This window comes from Berghia stephanieae, chromosome 6, assembly GCF_034508935.2.
Source record: "Berghia stephanieae isolate SIO BIC M18660-M18661 chromosome 6, UCSD_Bste_1.3, whole genome shotgun sequence".
Taxonomy (NCBI): domain Eukaryota; kingdom Metazoa; phylum Mollusca; class Gastropoda; order Nudibranchia; family Aeolidiidae; genus Berghia; species Berghia stephanieae.
Window position 1 is genome coordinate 36,566,374 of NC_088365.1, and position 22,500 is coordinate 36,588,873.

Below are 22,500 nucleotides of genomic sequence, written 5' to 3' on the forward strand. Positions count from 1 at the left end.
TCACATGACTTCTAGAAATGAGTCAGGGGCTTGGGCAAGAAATACTTCCAACGCAGAGAGAGACAAAGTCACAAGCATACATAAACAAATTACAGTCGTCATCCCAAAATCATTCGGATCAAAATCCAGAAGAGGGGCATAACCATAAATTGTCCATCCCACATGCAAGAACAGAGACACACAAAAATTCTTTCTTTTCCTCTGCAATATGACTGGAAAAACATGCCACCTGATGCTGCAGAATCACGGTGCCTTCAAAACTTTAAGAGAATTGTGTCCTTTTGTGTGACAGATTAGTAATGTCAGTGGATATGAAAGTGTTATCTGTTTGTTTGTTTTTCTGTTTGTTTGCTTGCTTGTCATTTTTCCTGTATTCATGGCGATGTCAAATGTAGAGTGATCCTCCATAAAAATGGGTTACTAAATAATGAAGAAGAAGAAGAAGAAGAAGAAGAAGAAGAAGAAGAAGAAGAAGAAGAAGAAGAAGAAAAGAAGAAGAAGAGAAGAAGAAGAAGAAGAAGAGAAAAGAAGAAGAAGAAAAGAAAGAAAAGAAAAGAAGAAGAAGAAGAAAGAAAAAGAAGAAGAAGAAGAAGAAGAAGAAGAAGAAGAAGAAGAAGAAGAAGAAGAAGAAGAGAAAGAAGAAGAAAAGAAGAAGAAGAAGAAGAAGAAGAAGCAGCACATCAACTTTTTTGACATTAAGAAATACTCAAAGACCAAATGCATTATATTATTGTTTGTTGATAGGGATGATGATGTTGTAGTAGTGGCTGCTGTAGTATTGGTGATGATGTAGCAGTGGTTGTAGTAGTTGTGGTAAGGACGATGATGTTGTGGTGGGAATAGTAGTGTTGGTAAGGGAGGATGGTGTGATGGTTGTTGCAACAGTGGTGGTAGGGATGATGATGTGGTGATTGTGGTAGTATTATTGGTAAGGATGATATGGTTATTGTTTTAATGATGATGTGATTGTTTTATGGATAATAAGGATGATGACGGTGGTGGTTGTTGTAGTGATTCCTTTTGATTAAATAAAAACTTTAATGTAGATTTCTGCCCTTGGAGATCAGTCTTTGCTATTGCCCAACAATATTTAAAACGAAGTGCTTATTCGCAGTAGTGCTGTGAATAGTGATTTCACGGCATAATCACTATTTGCAGTAGTAGAAGCGCTTTCCCATCTCTGAAAATTAGTCTTTGTCCCCTCACTGAACACAACACTGTATTTTCTGTTCAAAATGGCGTGTTGTCAAATGTCTTGAAGTTGAATGAGTGTGTTAGTTTGAGAAAAGCAGGGATGATTGAAACATTTTGTGTGACTGAGAATTGAGATTTTGAACGTTTCAACTTTTCCTTCAAGTCTGAAAATTTACAAGACCGTGTTTTGTTTTGTGTTTGTTACCCCAATTCAATCCATGAAAATTTCTCCGTCCCCACCTCTCCGACTTGATCATTAGTTCACATCTTGAAATCTATCAGCTTATCTGTCAGATTACTTTTATGAGAATAGTTCCGTCCCTGTTTATTGTATTATTTACAGTTTGTTAAATATATTTTATTAAGTTCCAGTAATCTCTCTCTCTCTCTCTCTCTCTCTCTCTCTCTCTCTCTCTCTCTCTCTCTCTCTCTCTCTCTCTCTCTCTCTCTTTCTCTCTCTCTCTCTCTCTCTCTCTTTCTCTCTCTGACACACACACACACACACACAATACACTTGCCATTGCTCATGACTCATATCTCAGTGCTCCTGCAAATAATAGAAGTTACCATCAATAAACTACTTCTACTACTACAGCCATCACCACATCATCATTACTATTACTACCATACTACAGCAACCTCCACATTGTTATCAAAACTATAGCAACCACCATCACCTTAACATCATCATCCTCCTCCTTTTCATCATCGCTACCACCGCCACTACTACAACCACAACCATCACATCATCATCATTACTACCACTACCACAGCTACCCCATCGTTATCAAAACTACAGCAACCTCCACCACCATCATCATCATTATCCTTCATCATCACTACCACTACTACAATCACAACCACCACATCAACACCACCATCACTACACAACAACAGATATATCATCATCATCAACGAAACGCAAAAAAATAATAATAGTAAAAAAATAATTTTTAAAAAAATAATAAGAAATAAAAACAATAATAATAATAATGTAGTTTATTTATATTTTGCGCCCGATCCTCTATACAATAAAGCTCTAGGCTCGTGGGCCACTACTGTAATACAGAACAGGCCCGCATTTGCAATTCTACTGCAAATAATTGAAATGAGTGATATCTACTATTTGCAGTACTTCTGCGAATAACGAATACGAATGCTATCTACTATTCGCAGTACTACTCAATAGACAAAGTATCTTTTTAAAACAGATTTAACTCTACCTCTAAATTTTCTGCTGCCAAGATGGTGACACACAGCAATAGCCTGGACTGGTTGTGAAGTGACAGAGGTGTAGTCGAGGAGAATGATGGAATAGTTGATTTGGAATTAAAGTCTGCTATGATACGAATTTCTGATGAACTTGTGCTTTTCTCATCATCTGCATCTGTCCCTGATTCTATTTTCTGTCCAAAAAAATATTTTCACTTGTTAGGATAAAAACAAAAACCACATAAAATAGCTTGTAAAAAGTAAGAAACAAAAATGAATATAACACCTTTAAAAAAAGAACAAAATTCCAAGCATAGAAGGTTTTGGGCTCAAGACCCTCCTTTAACCAATAACAAAAACTATAAAAACATAAATGTGTCACAAATTTGGCACGTCCTTTCTCCAAGGTTCCTTCCAAGATCATATCACTTGTTGAGCCTGAAACGTTTCATGTTTGGTTTTTTCTTTTTTGAGGCTGTTACATTTTTATTCATTTTTGTTTATTACTTTTTACAGTCCACAGCTTCTAGCAGCTTAGTATCACTTATTCAATTCAATTCAAAGGTTTATTTTAGGCAATTGCCAATATGAAACATGCATTTACATATAAATTCAAATCAATACAGGTAGAAGGAAACTACCAAAGTAATCAAATAAATAAATACATATGAATGAAATCAATAAAACATAAAACAGCTTGCAAATTCCGTTGTTCTCAGTAGTGTGATCAACTTAATCCACCTTGATGTGAGCAATTCCAATTCTTTACTCTTGTCCAATAAATGATTCCATTACACAATTATAACAAAATTTATCTTTAAAAGATATGGACATATAGTCAGCAGATGATGCTCATTCATAATTCTAAAACCTCGATCATTTTTAACTTTGCTTTGTTTCCACGTTTTGCTTTCAAAAAGTTTATATTTCTGGGGGAGGGGGGGTTCTTAGCTATATTAAGCTGACTTGGGGTTTATGTATGGAAGGGAATACTATTGCTGTTGTGTATGATACATTGCCAGACAAAAGGGAAAGAAAAATACAAGAAAAAGATCCATCCCAAAAAATCAGCCTGCCTCAACTGGTGATCAAACCTCAGCTCCCCTGATTACTGGTCAAACATGCTACCATTACACCACAGAGGTTACCCGATAGTTGGGACAATTTAATGATCAAGACATTTTACTTACACCAGTGCCTGCTTCCTAATTTGTCAGTCATGGACATACAATGCCTTTCACAGCTCATGAACTTGATCTTAAATTTAAACTTGAACTTTACATTCACTACCTTGTTCTCAACAACACTTAATTGCACGGCGATGTGTTATCCAAATACTGTATCAAAATATGCTTATACATTGAAACATAGCTGAAATAATTGCTCTTGCCTTGTTAATCGATTCCGTTTTCAAAACATGTTTAGAAACAGTATCACTGGTATCCATCTTGGACTCTATCAATGTTGGATGTACCAACACAGATGTTACTACAGGACACAGCTGAATAAGGAGACCCAAACATTGTAGAGCTGAAAGGGCATATTTCTCCATGGTCACAGCATACATCTTGCCTTCCTGTAATGACAGAAACAGATAAATAAATATAATTCATAATTGGGGTCCTGAAAGCTCAGTTGGTAGATCACTGCCTTCAGACAGAAAGGGACAAACATTGATCCCTAGTGTAGTCCTCATTTTTTTCTGACTTTCCCAGCAAAGATTGGGTGGCTGGCTCTTATGAATGGGTGAAAAGGACTTTGCAATAGTGTCCTATTCAAAGGATAAAAAGCAATTGTTATTGTCCGCTTAATGCTATAGTAACCAGGATTGACTCCAGCCATATGCTCTTATGGACTACTTCCATAATTAAAATCTATTTGTTTTTATTCTTCACTCAAAGACAACGCTCAAATTATTACCATTTCATTCCAATTCATGATGTAAAAACTATTAACTTGAAATTGAGCACTGCAGTGTGTTAATCTATTGTAGTACTAATAAGTGAAAAATTTAAAAACATGAATGATTTTAATCCTAAACAGTTTTGTTTGTTTATGGTTATATGAGGAATAACCATGAATAATTTCACGATACAAGTGCGCTTGATCGCTTATGTAAATTTGTGATATAAATTATATAACTAAAAATTATAGATTACTAGTTAGGCACTAAACTTTGAAAACTAAAGTCAGTGCTTTAATAATACTACACAAAAAATACTATACATAATTACAACAAAACCTAACCAAGAATATAAATAGTTATAGAGAAAAGTGTAGCTCTTGGTTACAAGCACTGAAATTACATTTCTGATTACTCAACACTATTATTTCACTAATTACAAAATGAAGGCCTTATTCAAAACAGCAGATAAACGTAGCCAGGAGTATGGCGGCTGTTTTTAATTATCCTTAAACCAAATTGATAATGTAACTTTCCTTAAAACATCCACTTTCAATTTGATCGATAGAGCATTTTTCTTCGTCGATGGAGGAATGATATGTTTTCATAAAAAGAAATTTTATAATGCTTGCAGCACACTACAGGACAAGGACAGAAAGCCATATGGTAAGGGTCAACAGACATAGGGGGATTAAAAAAAAAAAAGAAGAAAATGCAGCTATAGCAGACCTATTTAAGAGCCTAAGAAGTTAACTTAGATGGCTTCTAACCTCATATTTGAAGACGTGCTGGATTATTGTACTTTTATATCAACGTGAAGCCAAACTTACTTGAGTAAGGTCAAAATTCACTTTTTTTTTAAACAAACAAATTTTCCTGTATTAACCAACCCAATGGGGAAATATGTCTTGACAGATAATTTTTTTTAAAAAGAGAGATTAAGATAACTGAAGTATCAGCTGCAGTAAAGCACCGCAAAGAAAGATTCATTTTCCTCCTAGCATAAAAAAAAAAAGAGATGCCCTTCAGGATTAAATGTAATAAAAACCCCATCACCTGATCATCTCACCACAGTGAAAAAAACAAAACATTAATGCCAGATCATGACATGATATAGCTTGGCCTTGAATGGTATTTTACATAAAAGTCAACTCTGTAAACAAAAATCAATTGAGCCAAATAACAAGAAAATGGGATCACCTTTTACATTCAATTCACCAGATGACCATATATAAAATTGGTAATATTAAAAATTTTAATATACTTCTAATTGGGCAGCTATATGACTTGTGGTGTGACACTCGCTGGCAGACCAGAAGGTCCAAGGGTTGTGTCCCACTGTAAGTGGTGCATAGTGGAGTCCTTGGAAAAAACTCTTTACTCATTCTCTTAGCGGACTCTGATGTAAAATGAGAACTTGGCAGTTAACAGCATTGTTTGTCTGAAAAAAATTGTAATATCGCCTAACAAGAGTCATGTCATGTCCTACATGTTCAGTATTGCTGTTGACAAGGACACCCCTTGTAAAGTGCTTTGAGCACATTTAGTGGATATTGTGCAATAAAAATGCTCAGATTTAAAAAAATAATTTTTTAATAAAAATTAGTACCTGCAAGAGATGAATCACAGAACTGCTCAAAGAGTCCAGACTCGAGTCATAACTGCCACTACTGCCAGTATACAATGACACAGAGTCTGCACAAACACCGCTACCTGTGTGGTGTAGAGAGTGTGAATGGTGGTGGTGATGGTGGTGGTGGTTGGATGTGTTGCTAGCTATGACAGGAGTTGTAGTTGGGGATTTACCACTGTCACTTCCCCCTTTAGTAACAATGTGGTTCAGGTAGTGATGAAGGTAGTCAGATAACATAGGTATGAGGAGGATGGACCCATCGAATTGAAGGTTTTTGTCTGGGGAGAATAGCAGTGGTACATTGCTGTTATTGAGTATTTTACAGAATCTGGTGATGTTGATGATACTTTCATGTCTGATATGGGCAACTTGTTGGGACCTAATGTCACAATAACAATTTTCAGGTGAGATGATGATGATGATGACGATAGCAGTGGCAATAGTGTTGATCTGTTTAGGAAGCTTCTCATGTATGGAGCTTGGATGCATGTAAAATAAGAAATAATTAAAGGGAATTTTATTTTATTTTTTATTTTTTAATTGAATGGGGAAAAAAGTACAACAATAAAAATGAATTCATACACCCAATAGCCCACCTTGAGTTTGTGCTCTGTGTAGTAGCATATCCAGACCTTGTATGGCCAGATGAAAGTTGTCTGGACTGACAACCTGTACATTATTACAACCACTGCTTGACTTTCCCCCTGACACAGATGGCACTGAACTCAGAAGACATGATCGTCTGAACAATGATGATGACGGAGGTTGATGAGATGAAAAAAATTAATTAAAACAACATTATGGTTCTAAAATGACCTCCTCATACATTTGTGTATTTGTTAGAGAGGTCTGAGGTCTGAAGCCTTTGTGGCACTTTAACATTATGTTAAAGGTTAATACAATGAACAAGTAGAATATCACAGATTTAGAATTATCAACCCTTGTAATACTATTTGTGAGATAACGCTTGAAAGAAGTAAAACAAAGGAGATTCATTTATAGGTAGGACAGATGTAGATTCCAATAGTTATATTTTCATGTTTTAATCTGAAACTGATCAAAAATCATACAGAGGCACTAGCAAAGGATACCCAGTCAAACGGATGCATTAAATTGATTGCAAAACACAAACACATGAATATATGATCACATAGGCACCAAAAGGCAAAAAGGGGATTTTATTTTAAAATTATATTAGATAAGTAAAAATATGGATCCTTACCAACCAAGACAGGTCAAAAGCAAGACGAGGTTAGAGAACCATTGGATATAGAACTGGCATGGCGGTTTTAACAAAATAAAATCCAACATTTTGAAACCAAATTCCCAAATTTTGCAAGCAAAAAAAACAACAGAATTTGCACAAATTTTGCAAAAACCAACAAAATTTGCAAAAAATTGCGATAGACTTTCGTCAAAACTGACAATAAGTTCACAAAAGAGAAAAGCAATGTGGGTCTGAGTAATTGGTAGAGGGATTAACTAAAATATGATCATTGCAAAACGCCAACAAGATTTTTTAAAATCCTCCCCAACAAAGCTGTTGCAGACATGCCTTCCCTCGATCTCAAATTTCAGGGACATTCTATGGATAAAACCTCATATTCCAGGAACAATATGTTCCCACTGATGTCCATATCATATCGTCCTGCATTCCTTTCCCACTGGCTCCACCTCCCATAGTCCGGGGTTCATTCCCAAGTGGTGTCCACCTCCATAGCCTCAGGTCTACTCCCCATATCCCGTGGTTCCATGATCACTCCTCTGTGGTCTCCACCTCTCATAGCCTAGGGTTCATTTCCCACTGTTGTTCACCTCCAATAATCCCGGGTTCATTCCCCACTAGAGTCCACCTGCCATAGTTCCTGGTTCACTACCCACTACAGTCCATATCCTGTGGTTCCATGACCACTCCCCGGTGATGTCCACCTCCCATAGTCCCAGATCCACTCTCCACTGGTGTCCTTATCCCAAAGTTATGTTTGCTCTTCTCAGGTGTCCATATCTCACAGTCCTGGATTTATCCTCCGCTGGTTTCAACACCCCATAGTCCCAGGTTTACTCCTCAATTGTGTATCTAGCCCATATTTACTCCCTACTAATGTCAACCATACATAGTTGGGGTTCACTCCCTGCTGTAATCCACCTCACATTGTTCTGTGTTTCTATCTCAAAAAATAGGTACATTTGTCTTTTGTCCAATCCCGACTTGTGTCTACAGCTGTCCCCAGTTCACTCCTCATCTGTGTCACCAGCCCATAGTCCCAGGTTAACTCCCCACTGATGTTCAAATCCTAAAATACTGGGTTTACTCTCCATTGACTATTATATCCCATAGTCCAAGGTGCACCCAGGATCAATTCCTACTTGTGTCTACACTCCATCTTGTTCTCGAGTTCATTCCCCACTACTTTCTACAACACAGGGTCACAAGTTTTCCTCCCCTCTAATATTGACCATCCATTATCCTGGGTTTTATCTCCATGGATTTCCATCTAAAATGGTCCCTGGTTCAATTCCCACTGGTGCTCTTCAGAGTCCCTGGGTCAATCCATACATAACTTCCACTTGTTTTATTGAAATAACAGGAGGGCTCTGCCTCTTTACTGGCTGATCAGAAAATAAGCAATCCATTACAGTACCGCAGTTGGAAACAGCCTATGGTGATTACGGAGCTCTTTTCGGTAATGATGTTACTGTAAAAAAATTGCTGTGTAATTATTTACCTTGTTATAGTGAAAAAAGTCCCTTCCAAAAACAAATAAACAAACGGGAAACTGCACAGCTAACAGAAGCTATTCCCACACACTTATAAAATCTCGAAAATTTGCAAAAAATTGCGAAAATTGCAGATTTTGTGGCAAATCTGGGATTTTTAATGGGTTTTTTTGCGGCCGCAAGCGATGCAAAATACTGCCATGCCAGATTGTTTAACTAATATACAAGAAAAGAAGAGAAAAGCAAGAGTGGATATATTTGATACTAATGGGGGATAGGTAAAGGGGATAGTCCAACCAAGACATCAGCTAACTATCATCCTTCTCACATTACATTCTAAAAACAATGGTAGAGTAGAGAGAGAAGAAGGAACTATAAGCAACGGCTTACTTCTAATCTGTTTAAAACATTGCCAGTGCCTGTTGCAATTTTTTTTTTTAAAGTAAAAAACGTATATTTCTGATGCAAATCCTGATAACTCTTAAATCTGATTTTGCTAGTAAAGACCGATCTTTTAACCTAATGCATACAAGTTATCAAACAACTTACAACATTAATTTCATCATTTCAAGACAACTCAAATGATATTATTTCATTCTGCACTAAAGTTAATAAATTGTGGAAGTAAAAGCTATGAAATTAGTGTCACTATTCAGAAATACTCCCAAGATGTTAATATCTCCTTTGCTGAATTTGCTTGACCTATCGTCTGCTTTTGATACTATTGATCACAATCTTCTTCTCAAAGGTCTTGAAATTACTTATGGCGTGTCTGGTGCAGCGCTTGATTGGTTTAGGTCATATTTGTTTAATCGTAAACAGATTATTATGGTGGATGAATATAGATCTGAGGAAATCTTTCTTGATTGTGGGGTTCCCCAGGGTTCAGTACTTGGACCCGTTCTTTTTGTTTTGTACGTTGGCCCTCTGTCTAAAATCATCAGAAGTTTCGGTCTGTCTTACCATCAATACGCTGATGATACGCAATTGTACTGCGTTTCCAATACAAGAAATTTACAAGAAGTATCAGCCAATAGTAAAAATTGTATCCAAAGTGTTCAGAAATGGATGAATGAGAACAGACTGAAACTGAATGATGATAAGACGGAGGTGCTGTATGTGGGGAACAGGAAGTGGAAAAGTGAAACAGATTTGAAGTTGGGAGATGCCTCCATTCAAATTGTTGACAAAGTGAAAAACCTTGGCACATTCTTAGACTCTGGACTGTCGATGGCGCATCAGGTTAATAATTTGGTTAGATCTCTCTTTTTCCAACTAAAAAAGATTGCTTCCATTAGACGGTTCATATCTGAGGATGTGACCAAGCACCTGGTTGTGTCCCTCGTACTATCGAAATTGGATTATTGTAATGCTCTGTTGTTTGGCGTTTCGCAATACAATCTGAAACGTCTTCAGATTGTCCAAAACAGCGCTGCCAGACTAGTATTCATGAAGCGTAGGTGCGACTCTGCCGGACCTCTACTTCATGACCTGTATTGGCTGCCTGTTGAGAAAAGGATTAAATTCAAAGCTTGTGTTTTAGTGTATCGTTGTCTTGAAGGTACTGCCCCTTCCTACCTTTCAGAACTAATTGAAAGATATTCAAAACCCCGCCCCTTACGTTCGGTCAGTGATTCCACAAAACGAGTTGTCACTAGAATTCGGAAAAATGCTGGAATGAGATCCTTTTCTCATTTCGGACCCTCTATTTGGAACGCCTTACCGCAGAGCATTCGTGAAAAAGAATCTTTGTCTATTTTTAAACGTTCGCTTAAAACATATTTGTTTCGATTTTAGTAGATGGTATGAGAAGCAAGATAGTTTTGGTTTGTGTTGTGTGTTGTGTTGTGTGTGTGCTTGTGTGCGTAAATGAGTATGTTTCAGCAAAAGTAATTTGTAATTTAAGCGCTTAGAGTCTGGTGTCTCGGAGTTATAGCGCTATATAAGTTTTCAGCATTATTATTATTATTATTTATCTCCTAATAGTAGGTACCTTTGTGGTTTTACTGGGGATAGAAATGAGCTGTCTTTGTTCCTAGAGTATGACAGACTGTCTAATGTTAGAGATGTGGATAAAGCTTGCAATAAGCCAGGTAATCCCGGCACTCCATTGGCTGAGGTACAACTGGGTCGTATCAGTTCAGAGACAATGTGTGGACCTGATGACATGTCACTGCACTCTGGCATCATAAAAAACACATTTTAAAAAAGTAATATTTTCAACATAAAAAGAAAACAAAATAAAAAGCAAATGGCAATTGAGCAAAATCTAACAAAATAAAAAGAAATTATAAATTAATTTAAAAAATAACCCTGAGAAAATGCAGACCATTTTGAATTTTGAAAATTATGACGCAAAAAAGAATACAAATGACTTTTAGCTCTCTTACTATTTTTATGAAAAGCTGATTATTTTGCACTAATTTACATTATCCCATCTTCAGGTATGTCTTTTATTCTTTCAATTCCAGCACGAAACTCTTTGATTTTGATTATGACATAAAACAGACAAAGTTTAATAAATTATCAAGAATTTATTTAAAAGTCTGTGTCCTAACAAAAATACAAATTATGTAAAGTATTTTTTTTTTGCATTTTCTAGAAGGCTAGACCTTACACAACATTAAACTTACCAGGATCCAATAAACCACAGACAAGTAAAATTTGCAGATGAATTTTGTGTCATATATAATGATTTGATTTAATAAAAAATTTAACTATTGTCCATAAAGTTAAATGGTCAAAATGAGAAATTATGAGAATCATCTTCCAATTCATTAAATCCTTGGTAAATAGAAATCATCAATTGCTTCAAAACCGTTTAATGCTGATTAATAATGTGACAATTATTTCAATGCACACCTTACAATTCAAAAACATTTCATGACAGATATGGACTAATCCTAAATTCATTTTGGGGAATGTTTAGTTTTGTTTTTGTATGTGAAGGTGCCCCAATACAAGAGTATTCACTTCACAGGCAAATGGACCAGTATCAATCCCATTTACGATCAAGAGTTTTTCTAACTTCCATGTCTACCCAACAGTAATTAAATGGCTGGGATAGTTATATATGACAGAAAGTATTTTGTGATATGATATATGCTTGTAATGGTAGTGATGGTGATAATGTGGCAGTGGTGCTTGTAGTAAGAGTAGTGGTGATGATAGTTGTAGTAGAAATGGTAGTGATGATGATGTGGTGGTGGTAGTGATTGTAGTAGTAGTTGTATTGATGATGATGTGGTGGTTGCAGTAGTAATGGTAATGATGATGTGGTGGTGGGGGTTTTAGCTGTAATTGTAGTGATGATGATGTTGTGGTGGTGGTGGTTGTTGTAGAACTAGATAAGATGATGTGGTAGTGTTGGATGTAGTAGTAGTAATGGTAGTGATGATTATGTGGTGATGGTGGTGGTGGTTGTAGCAGTCGTGGTAGTGATGATGATGAGGTGGTGGTTGCAGTATTAAAGGTAGTGATGATGAGGAGGAGGTGGTTGTAGTAGTAGTGGTAGTGATGATGATGTGGTGTTGTGGTTGTAGTATCAGTTGTAGTGATGAGGATGTGGTGTGGTGGTGTAGTAGCAGTGTTAGTTATAATGATGTGGTGTTGGTGGTTGTAGTAGTAGTGGTAGTGATGATGATGTGGTGGTGGCGGCGGTTGCAGTAGTAGTGGTAGTGATGATGGTTACAGTAGTAGTGGTGGTGATGATGACGATGATGTGGTGGTGGTTGTAGTAGTGGTAGTGATGATGATGATGTGGTGGTGGTGGTTGTAGTTGTAGTGGTAATGATAATGATGTGGTGGTGGTGGTGGTTGTAGTATTGGTGGTAGTGATGATGATGATGATGTGGTGGTGGTGGTGGTTGTAGTAGTCGTGATAGTGATGGTTGTAGTAGTAGTAGTGCTAGTGATGATGATGTAGTTGTGGTGGCTGTCGTAGTAGTGGTTGTGGTAGTGGTAGTGATGATGTGGTGATGGTGGTTGTAGTAGTAGTGGCAGTGATGATGATATGGTGGTTGGAGGATGGGTGGGGCATGGGGGAATCCTTGGAACAATTTGACCTCACCGGAATTTGACAGAAGTGGGAAGTTACAGAGTTACCCGTAACTTGATTTTTTTTTATGCTCCAGACCGAATTCTTTTCCGGTAAACCCAGAGTTTTGACATCACTGTATCCAGGCATACAAAAATATGGCTTTTAAACTCAGTACCTAGTCTGGTGTCAACATTCCTGTCAGGTCATGGTAACCAATGGTCAAGGCAATCAGGTGTCATTCCCTTATCTGCTGTGTGAAGCTTTAAAAAATCACTAAGAGGTCAAAATATGGCATTGGGTTAATATCTCAAACATCTGCAATCTTCAAAATGACATTTGTTAGTAGTGTCAATTAATGCTGAGACATTTATTCTATACATTGTCATTTGTTATCAGACAGTAGCATACCTTTTTTAAATTGTAATCTCCTTGTTTTTCTCTTAGAGTGGTGTGGATGACTTTTCTCGAGTGCTTCTGTAATGTATAAAACGATAATTTGTTGACATTTGACATAAAGAAGTATAAAATAAAATTGTATAACAGTCTTGGTGGTTTTCAGTAAATGAGCTATGAATTACAGTTGATATCAACCATTAATGATGATGATGACCGCAACTCTGATGATGTAGTAGTAGTGGTAGTGATGATGATGTGGTGTGGTGGTGGTTGTAGTAGTGGTAGTGATGATGACAAACAATAATGGCAATGCTAATACTGGCATTCTCGAAAAAAAAAACTATATTGTTTACTCACCACTAGAAAAAGTCTGGGCCTGACAAGAGACAGACTTGTTTTGTGATAACACCAGTGACGTTCTTGCTTTGGGACTCTGACCCTGTGGCTGGTTGAGGCCGTATATGTGGGAGAAATGATTGAGTGACTTGAAGGCAATAGATTAAGATCACATTTCACATGATAGAAGAAAAGATTTAAAAACAATAATTCATACCTTTCAGAAAATATATTGGCTTGAATCAGATTATGCAAGAATGAGTATGCGGCACTGTGGTCTTGTGGTATGACACTCATCTCTGAAACAGAATGTCCAGAGTTCTAGTTCTACTCTGAGGTGTGCAAAGTTGAGTCCTTGGAAACGCTTTTAACTCACATTATCTCACTGTATAAACAACATTGTCTCTTTCAAAAATATTGTAATAAAATACCTAACAGGCGTCATGTCTTGTTTTTTTCTAAATAAAGCAATATAACTTATTGATCAGGTCCAGGAAGAACATATTACAAAAAAGTAAATTCTTGTACTTTAGCTCTAACTGAACATACCTTTTCCATGAACGAAGACTGTGTGGGGAATTCTGGGAGTTGAGAACAGCTCAATGGTTCATCCATCCTATTTTGCTTCTGTTTGCTTGGGGGACTTGGTTTCACAGTTTTCTGTAGCCACATGTAATCAAAATTAAGCCATTTGTAATTTTTTTAAAACCTTACCAATTCATATCTAAATTAGAGATTATTTTTTAAAACACAAAAAAGTGAGCTTTTATATAGCACAATATCCACTAAATGTGCTCAAATCGCTTTATAAAGTGTCCCTGACCAACAGCAGCACTAGACATAACGCCTATCAGGCGATATTACAATTTTTTTTTCGACAGAGACAACACTGTTAATGGCCAGGTAATCATTTTACACCTGAGTACAGTAAGAGAATGAGAGTAAAGAGCCTTTTCCAAGGACTAAACTAACCGCAGAGTGAGGCTCAAACCCAGTATCTTCCAATCCGAAAGTGAGTGTCATACTACAAAGCCACATAAAAACAACACAGAGCTTCAGCTATGCTTTAAACAAATATATATACATATGTATTATTTTAAAAGTTATTGTCAATCAAAAATGACCTTTAGAAAATTCAGCTTCCCTATAAGTTCATTTTCAAGAGGAAAAATGCGCATGACTCACAATTATTATTGAAAGAAAACATCAATCTATCTGGCAGCGTGGTTCAGAGGTACTGTCTTTGCTTCGATCTCGAAAAGTAGCAAGTTTGAATACCCCCTGCTCAGTCACCTCGCCCTGCCTCAGTTTGCAGAGCTGCACTGTGGCTGATGCTTGGATTATTCTAATCTTCTCTTGGATTAGACCCTAAAGATAAATTCCCCTCTGGGATGAATAAAGGGAGTCTTTATTCTATCTTTATTTTTTTCACTTCATCAAATAGGCAACATTCTACATGTTACATGTTGCTGTTGGTCATGGACACTTTGTAAAGCGCTTTGAGCACGTTTTGTGGATATTGCGCTTTTTAAAATATTTTGTTTAATGATGATGTGGCAGTAGTGGTGGTGGTAGGGATGATGTGGTGTTGATGGTTATAGTAGTGGTGGTAGTTACAATGATGTGATGATGGTAGTTGTAGTAGTGGTTTTTAGAGATGATGTGCTAGTGGTTGTTGTAGTTGTGGTGGTAGAGGTGATAATGAGGTGGTGGTTGTTGTACTAGTCATGGTAGGAATGATGGTGTGATGGTGGTTTTTGTTTTAGTAGTGGTGATAGAGATGATGATGTGGTGGTGGCTGTTGTAGTAGTGGTGGTAGAGATGATGATGTGGTGGTGGCTGTTGTAGTAGTGGTAGCAGAGATGATGATGTGGTGGTGGCTGTTGTAGTAGTGGTGGTAGAGATGATGATGCGGTGGTGGTTGTTGTACTAGTCGTGGAAGGAATGATGATGTGGTGGTAGTTGTTGTAATAGTAGATTGGTGATGTTGTGGTGGTTGCTGTAGTTGTGGTGGTAGAGATGATGATGTGGTGGTGGCTGTTGTAGTAGTGGTGGTAGAGATGATGATGTGTTGGTGGTTGTTGTACTAGAGGGTGTAGAAATGATGTGGTGGTAGTGGTGGTGGTGGTGGTGGTTGTAGTCATGGTGATTGGGATTATGGTGATGATGATGATGATGATGATGATGATGATGATGATGATGATGATGATGATGATGATGATGATGATGTTACAAAAGTTCATGATTGCATCAACTTTTTAATTCTAGGTCGTAATATAATGATCAATTTTTTTCTAATTTCTGGGAGAAAAAGCAAATTTCCATATTTTCCGGGACAACCATGATTTTTTTTTCAAATTTCCGACACAATCCGGAAATTCTGGGACGGTAGGCATGCCTGGCAATATTCGGATGTCCTTGAGATAATCGGAAAATGAGTTCTCATCAAAAATCGTTAAATCAAACCTTTTTCAACATATTGATGAAATACTTTAATTGAATTCTACTACTAAATATTTTATTTTAATTTTTTTATGAAGGTAATTATTATACTTAATTTTAACTCTTGTCAACTTTGGAAGTGATTTTCTCAAAATGATCAAAATTAGAGTTTCACACCCTAGCCCATGCATCTCATGAAAAATCACCGGATTTGCTTCAAATAAAGATTAAAATGCTCAGAAGGTAAATAAAAACTGCAAAACAAAAATTTTCACCATGTGACTGATTATGTCAGGGACGTACACAATATGATGACAAATAAAGTACAAAATGTAAGAAACAGAGGATAAATAATGTCATCTATATTCAGGTCATACAAACACTCTAATATGCAACAAAGGCAGACTTAGAGAAGCAGATTATAATGATCAGGTATTCCTGATGCAAGTAGTACCTTTGCTCCTTAACAATGCCATAGACCTCTATGCGGGACAATGCCCAACTGCAAAGAGCCAGTATCATCAAAGTATACTTGAAACAATAGTATCCCTAGTCTGCCTGACCCATGAGCCCCAACATGAATCTGATCAAAAATGCTTGGAGCTTCATGAAACGGAAAGTAAAAGGAAGAGAAATCTCTCTAAATGCAGATGCCTCATTCGAATCACTCACTGAAATATAGAATGAGTTTGTTGATGACTACATCCAGACATTGACTTCATCCATAATGCATAGAATCACACACATTTATAACATATAAATGGCTGTCTCATGAAATATCATTTTTTAAGATTGTTGTTTGATGAGACTTTAAAAAATTTGATGTAGGGAGTAAATCATACAATACCTTCTGAGGACTGCAAGGCTTAGAGATCACTTTGGTTTCCTGAGATTGTTTGATTTTTACAGTTGGTAACTTCTCTGATGGACTTGATTTTTCTTTTTCTACTCTCTCCTTGAGTTTTTTCTCCAATACCTGAATACTTTCTTGGTATTCTCTTTCCTTCAAATTGAAAAGCATATGAAAAAAAATAATATATATATATATATACATATATTGCAAACACAAGCCAAAAAAATAATAAATAATCTCAATGTCACTTATACTGTACTACATGACAAAAGGAAATGGAATGGAAGATTCAATTTAATTAATGAAAACAAATAATGTGGACGTTTCCAGTTCCGCCATTGTCAACAAAATACGATGAATGAGAGAATGGCATTGTTAAGATGAATAAACAAAACAATGAAATAGACTGCTCCTTATCAGAGAAGCATAAATTAAAAGAGAACAATAATAGCAGACCTGCCAACCAGTCCACTGTTTTCTGCAGTAAGAATAAAAGGCAATAATAAATGAATTGGAAATAAAGTTCTACAATTGTTAGAGATAGTAGTTTAGTATTATAATCAGTAACAGCAGCAGCAGTAGTTGTATTGAAAAGTTGTAGTAGTAGTAGTAGTAGTAGTAGTAGTAGTAGTAGTATAGTAGTAGTAGTTAGTAGTAGTAGTAGTAGTAGTAGTAGTATAGTAGTAGTAGTAGTTAGTAGTAGTAGTAGTAGTAAGTAGTAGTAGTAGTAGTAGTAGTAAGTAGTTAGTAGTAGTAGTAGTAGTAGTTAGTAGTAGTAGTAGTAGTAGTAGTAGTAGTAGTAGTAGTAGTAGTAGTAGTAGTAGTAGTAGTAGTAGTAGTAGTAGTAGTAGTATTAGTTTAGTAGTAGTAGTAGTAGTAGTAGTAGTAGTAGTAGTAGTAGTAGTAGTAGTAGTAGTAGTAGTAGTAGTAGTAGTAGTAGTAGTAGTAGTAGTAGTAGTAGCAGCAGCAGTGGTGGTAATGATAGTCGTGTGTTATTATAGAAATTGATGATGGATGTCCAGGGGAGTCAGAGGAAAAAGAGATATAGGATGTATAATACAGTTCAAGCCGGTATTGGGGATGCCACTTAGTTGGGACAGTCGCTTTATTGGGATGATTCCCTGAGAATGGAACTTTTTCTATTAAAAAAGTCATACACTTTCCAACCTCCAGCTGCTTAATTGAGACGGCCGACCGCTGAATGTGGACAAAATTTGACAATGACCATCCCCATAAAAGAGCTTTTTTGTTATCTTCATAATCTAAAACAATGGTTCATAAAATGCAAATTAGCCTAAGGGACGATCAACTGGGTGTGTAGCAGACCTGCCAACCTTCCCAGAATGAAAAGTGTATTCTATGATCCTAAAAAGTGTATTTTTTAGCAAAAAAGTGTATTTTGTCCGCATGTGTGGAAAATAAAAGTGCGCAAAATACAAAAATTTATATAAAATATATCATCAAACCCAAATCAAAAATAAACTCCGATCTTCATCATTCAAACATTCGTTTTAAGCAATCACTAGTAATTACAAAATTATCGGTTTATCTAGAAACTAAAACTTAATGACCATTTTAAATCAGTATAAGGCTCAGAAATTGCAATATCTAAGGATATTGCTTTCGAAACACTAAAAGAAATGACCAAAAGACCTCAAATATGTTGGTAGTATTGATGCTAGTGAACGTAGAAGAGGAGATGCTGGTTGTAGTTATGGTGCTCTAGCGGTGGTAGTGATGGATGAAGTGATGTGGTGGTGGTAGTTGTGGCAGTGACAATGCTGTAATGTGGTTGTAATTGTAACAGTGGTGATGCCATGGTGGTGATGGTTTGAGATGATGATGCTGATGTCCCAAATGAAGTTGTGATGGTGATATACATCTGCCAGCCCAGTAAATCAGTTGAAGGTTTTGAGATAAAATATTTGTGAGAGTGGTCTTCAATCTAATAGAGATGACAATTTGCAGCAGTGACAAGATAATTTCCATTATGTTATCAAATGATCCATGTCTCTCTCTCTCTATCTCCCTTTTTTATAGCATTTACTACTCCTCCTACTACTACAACTACAAACAATTTCTACAACCACTACTAGACTAGTACTATTACTACTACCACTACTACTTCTACTCCTACCACTATTACTACTACTACTACATACTAATACTATCACTGTTGGTCAAATGATGGGAAATTCACACATATCACAGACAAGTTAAATACTTCTAGAAGATTCATTTTGAACCATTTTGTTCCTAAAGCTGCCCAGTTGGTAATGAAAAAAAAAAATCACTCATACAAAATAATAAATCCTTTAAAAAAAAAGATCATTAAATTTTAAAAAACAAAATAGAGTAATTTTAGTAATTACAAAGGGAAATAATCCATTTATGTTTAAGCTTATCAGCAATACAGTTTTTAATTGAAAGCTTCATTGCCAAAGATGTTAGTTAAATTTAATTTTCACTTAAAATTTTCTATTTAACCAGTGGTAAAAGCTTAAATGTGTCTGAGGCCATCTAAAGTATAAAATAAGCTTAAATGCATAATTCTATGCAAATCCTCAAAAAGTTATGAGAAAAATATTGGTGAAAACCGGCAACATATAACTGACTGAAATGAAAACAATAGTATACTAACTGTGATGCATCATTCAGAAACACGGTCAACAAAAAAAAAAGAAACACGGTCAACAATTGATGTATGACATGTTGTCATTTTCAACATCATTCATGCTTGAGAAAAAAAAAAATCAAAATATTACAACAACAAAATCCTTTGGAATCGTATTTGAGTCCAAAAATCGTACTAAAATACAATTTATCGTATCGGTTGGCAGGTCTGGTGTAGTCATACCGTTCATCAGAGATGTGAACAAAAGAATTTATTTTTATCCCCTGTTAGTGTCTATCGGGTGTGTGGTCAAACGGTTCGTCATTGTCATCAAACAGATGTGAACAATAGACTTTACCTGCAATCCTTTGTCAGTGTCATTGACTATCACGTTCATGGTCATGGGAGGTCCCAGGCTGATTCTTTCGTTTATTTGGATCAATTCTTGAAAGACAGAAGGAGAAGCGACGACGACGAAGACGACGAAGAAGAAGAGAGAAGAAGACGACGAAGAAGAAGACGCGAAGAAAAGACGACGACGACGACGAAGAAGAAGATGAAGACGACAAGAAGAGAAGACGACGACGAAGAAGAAGAAGAAGAAGAAGAGGTGGTGGTGTGAGAGCTTCGGAGAGAATAATTTCGAAGAAAAATAATTATTCGCATATTTTTTTACCGTCTCACATCGGGACGGAACAAAGAAATATTAGAGATGAGAAATAAGAACCGAGATATGCATGTGTGTCGGTAGCAAATAGAGAAAACCTTCTGGTCGGTCGACAACTCGTGTGTGCGTATTACTGACTAGGTGTGTGTGTGTGTGAAGACGACTCGCGCGAACTTTGCGACCTCTCTCTCACTGGCTGTGGCACAGTAGCCAAGCAGTGAATACATAAACGTCTAGCGGAGCGTGTAGGTGGCATGATAATATTATAGCTGACTGATAGACGGCATGTTTTGTCTTTGGTGCGACAAATAAAAAGTTTTTTTGTTTTGTTTTTTAAGTCGGCATTTGAAACGGAATAAAATCTAATTTTTTCGAGGAACGAAATAAAAGTCTTTTATTTTCTTTTTTATTGGTTCTGTTCTTTGGCGTTACGAATTTTATTTTTACTATTATCTTTTTTTTTTTTTTTTAGCACTTATAGAGCAAAATCGTACTGTCGGAAATCCGACAATAGACGGAAGATTTACAGGCCTGTGAAGTTGATGGGAGGGGTTGATCAGTAAAAGAAGCTTTTCTTTTCCTGGGTCTCATTAATGGGGTTTCGATCTGATCTTTGGACATTGCGCATGCTTGTGAGATCATACTTCTCAGGCCAACAGATATTGGATACATTGTTGTAGTGCACCCAGAGGCTCTTAATGTTTGCTTCACAGAGAGAAGAGCCTCAAAGTTTTGAGCAGTCATCCTGGTTCTGTCTTTCTCCAGAATGTCAAACCGCTGCCAACACCATTTATTTTTTACACTTTTCTCCAATACCTCTGTAGAAGTAGATATATCTAAGAACTTCACCTTCAAAAATCAAACAGTAAACTTGTACAGATTGCACAGATGTAGAGAAATTGACCGTAGGCTAGCTTTCGATTTGATTACTCGCTGGCTTAACTTTTGTTTCTCTTGTTCAGTTTCTGGTTTTGATGCACATGACCAGATGAAAATAAATCGAAGGGAGATCAAACAGAGGGCAGCAAAACGAAATTTGAAATATTGCAGTCGGAACGTGCATGCATACCGCAGAACCAGTTTTTTTAAATTTAGACTCACTCGTTACCAGAAATTTTTTTTTTCCTCCGACGATTTTTGTTGTTGTTACATTTAAGATGCACTATATTCTGGAACGCGATGCAGTGAAATGTCAAAATCTTCTTTGACGATGGATATGGCTGTCAACCAAGACAGAGCCTGGTGGACATTGCAGATGCAGGACATGCCCACACATATTCGTGGAAAATTCCATCAATTTCCCAGATAAAGTTTGGGACGTTCAGCATGCCTTCACCTGCAGTGATTGCAATTTGATTTACACAATCATCTGCAAACATTGCCACAAGACATATGTGGGAGAAAAAGGCAACAGATTAAGCAACAGGTTTGGACATCTGCGGTCCACTGAAAACGACAAGGACAGACCTGTCACCCACCTATTCAATGGTTCCAGTTATTGAGGATTGCACGACATCCAAATCGCCGTCTTTCAGTTCTGCCACACCACTAAATACATAAGAAATACAGAGAGTCAGAAGTGAGATCTAAACTTATCCTGTCACCTCATGGCAAGAACTTGAGACTAGACCTCACCTCAATATTATACAATCTCTATCTCTTGCCTCTCCTACTCCCCTGGTCATCCATCCTCTATTCCTTAAATCACACAAGACTACTACTACTACTACTACTACTACTACTACTACTACTACCACTACTACTACAAACATGACTATTAAAAATACTACTACTACTACTACTACTACTACTACTACTACTACTACTACTACTACTACTACTACTACTACTACAAACACAACTATTACAAATAGTACTACTACAACTACTAAAATTAATACTACTCCTGCTGCTGCCACTACCACTAATTAATTGCACACATTTTATAAATATCTATTGTTCTATTTCAATTTGTGCTTCCTTACTAAGGAGGTCTATTTCCTGTACCATTATTGCTTTGTTTATTCACCTGAACAACACCATTCTCTCATCTCTCATTCATATTTAGTGTTTCATTCATTGTTTTGTTGACAAAGGGAAAACCTGAAACATCCACAGTATCTGTCTTCATTGATTAAATTGAAGCTTCCATTCCTTTTTTCTGTTATCATTTATTTCTTCGAGCTTCAAGCAGCATTATACTGTATTATAAACCATGGTTGCCTTAGAATTACTTGGAAAATTATAACATCATTTTGTTTTTTAGTTATTATTTAATTTCTTAAAAGTAATGTAGTCTTTAGAAATTCTAGACATTTAAAGGAAAAACAAACAAACTTGAAATGATGAAACCATGGTTGCCTTAGAATTACTTGGAAAATTATAACATCATTTTGTTTTTTAGTTATTATTTAATTTCTTAAAAGTAATTGTAGTCTTTAGAAATTCTAGACATTTAAAAGGAAAAACAAACAAACTTGAAATGATGAAACC

The 22,500-nt window shown here is 36.3% G+C and overlaps 1 protein-coding gene across 5 annotated transcripts in view; it reads right to left on the reverse strand.

Moving 5' to 3' along the window:
* LOC144974970 (uncharacterized) overlaps positions 1–22,500 on the reverse strand; it is a 48,656-nt gene that overhangs the window by 11,645 nt on the left and 14,511 nt on the right. For 4 of the 5 annotated variants that reach the window (XM_078918540.1, XM_078918542.1, XM_078918541.1 and 1 more), the window contains exons 6-14: positions 16,721–16,876; positions 13,981–14,091; positions 13,453–13,540; positions 13,108–13,173; positions 10,654–10,840; positions 6,539–6,684; positions 5,919–6,220; positions 3,797–3,982; positions 2,418–2,600 (exon numbers count right to left, since the gene is read on the reverse strand). In XM_078918540.1, coding sequence (XP_078774666.1) covers positions 2,418–2,600; positions 3,797–3,982; positions 5,919–6,220; positions 6,539–6,684; positions 10,654–10,840; positions 13,108–13,173; positions 13,453–13,540; positions 13,981–14,091; positions 16,721–16,876 — 1,425 coding nt within the window. The remainder of the gene's footprint in view (positions 1–2,417; positions 2,601–3,796; positions 3,983–5,918; positions 6,221–6,538; positions 6,685–10,653; positions 10,841–13,107; positions 13,174–13,452; positions 13,541–13,980; positions 14,092–16,720; positions 16,877–22,500) is intronic. The other variant, XM_078918543.1, reaches the window with a different exon arrangement.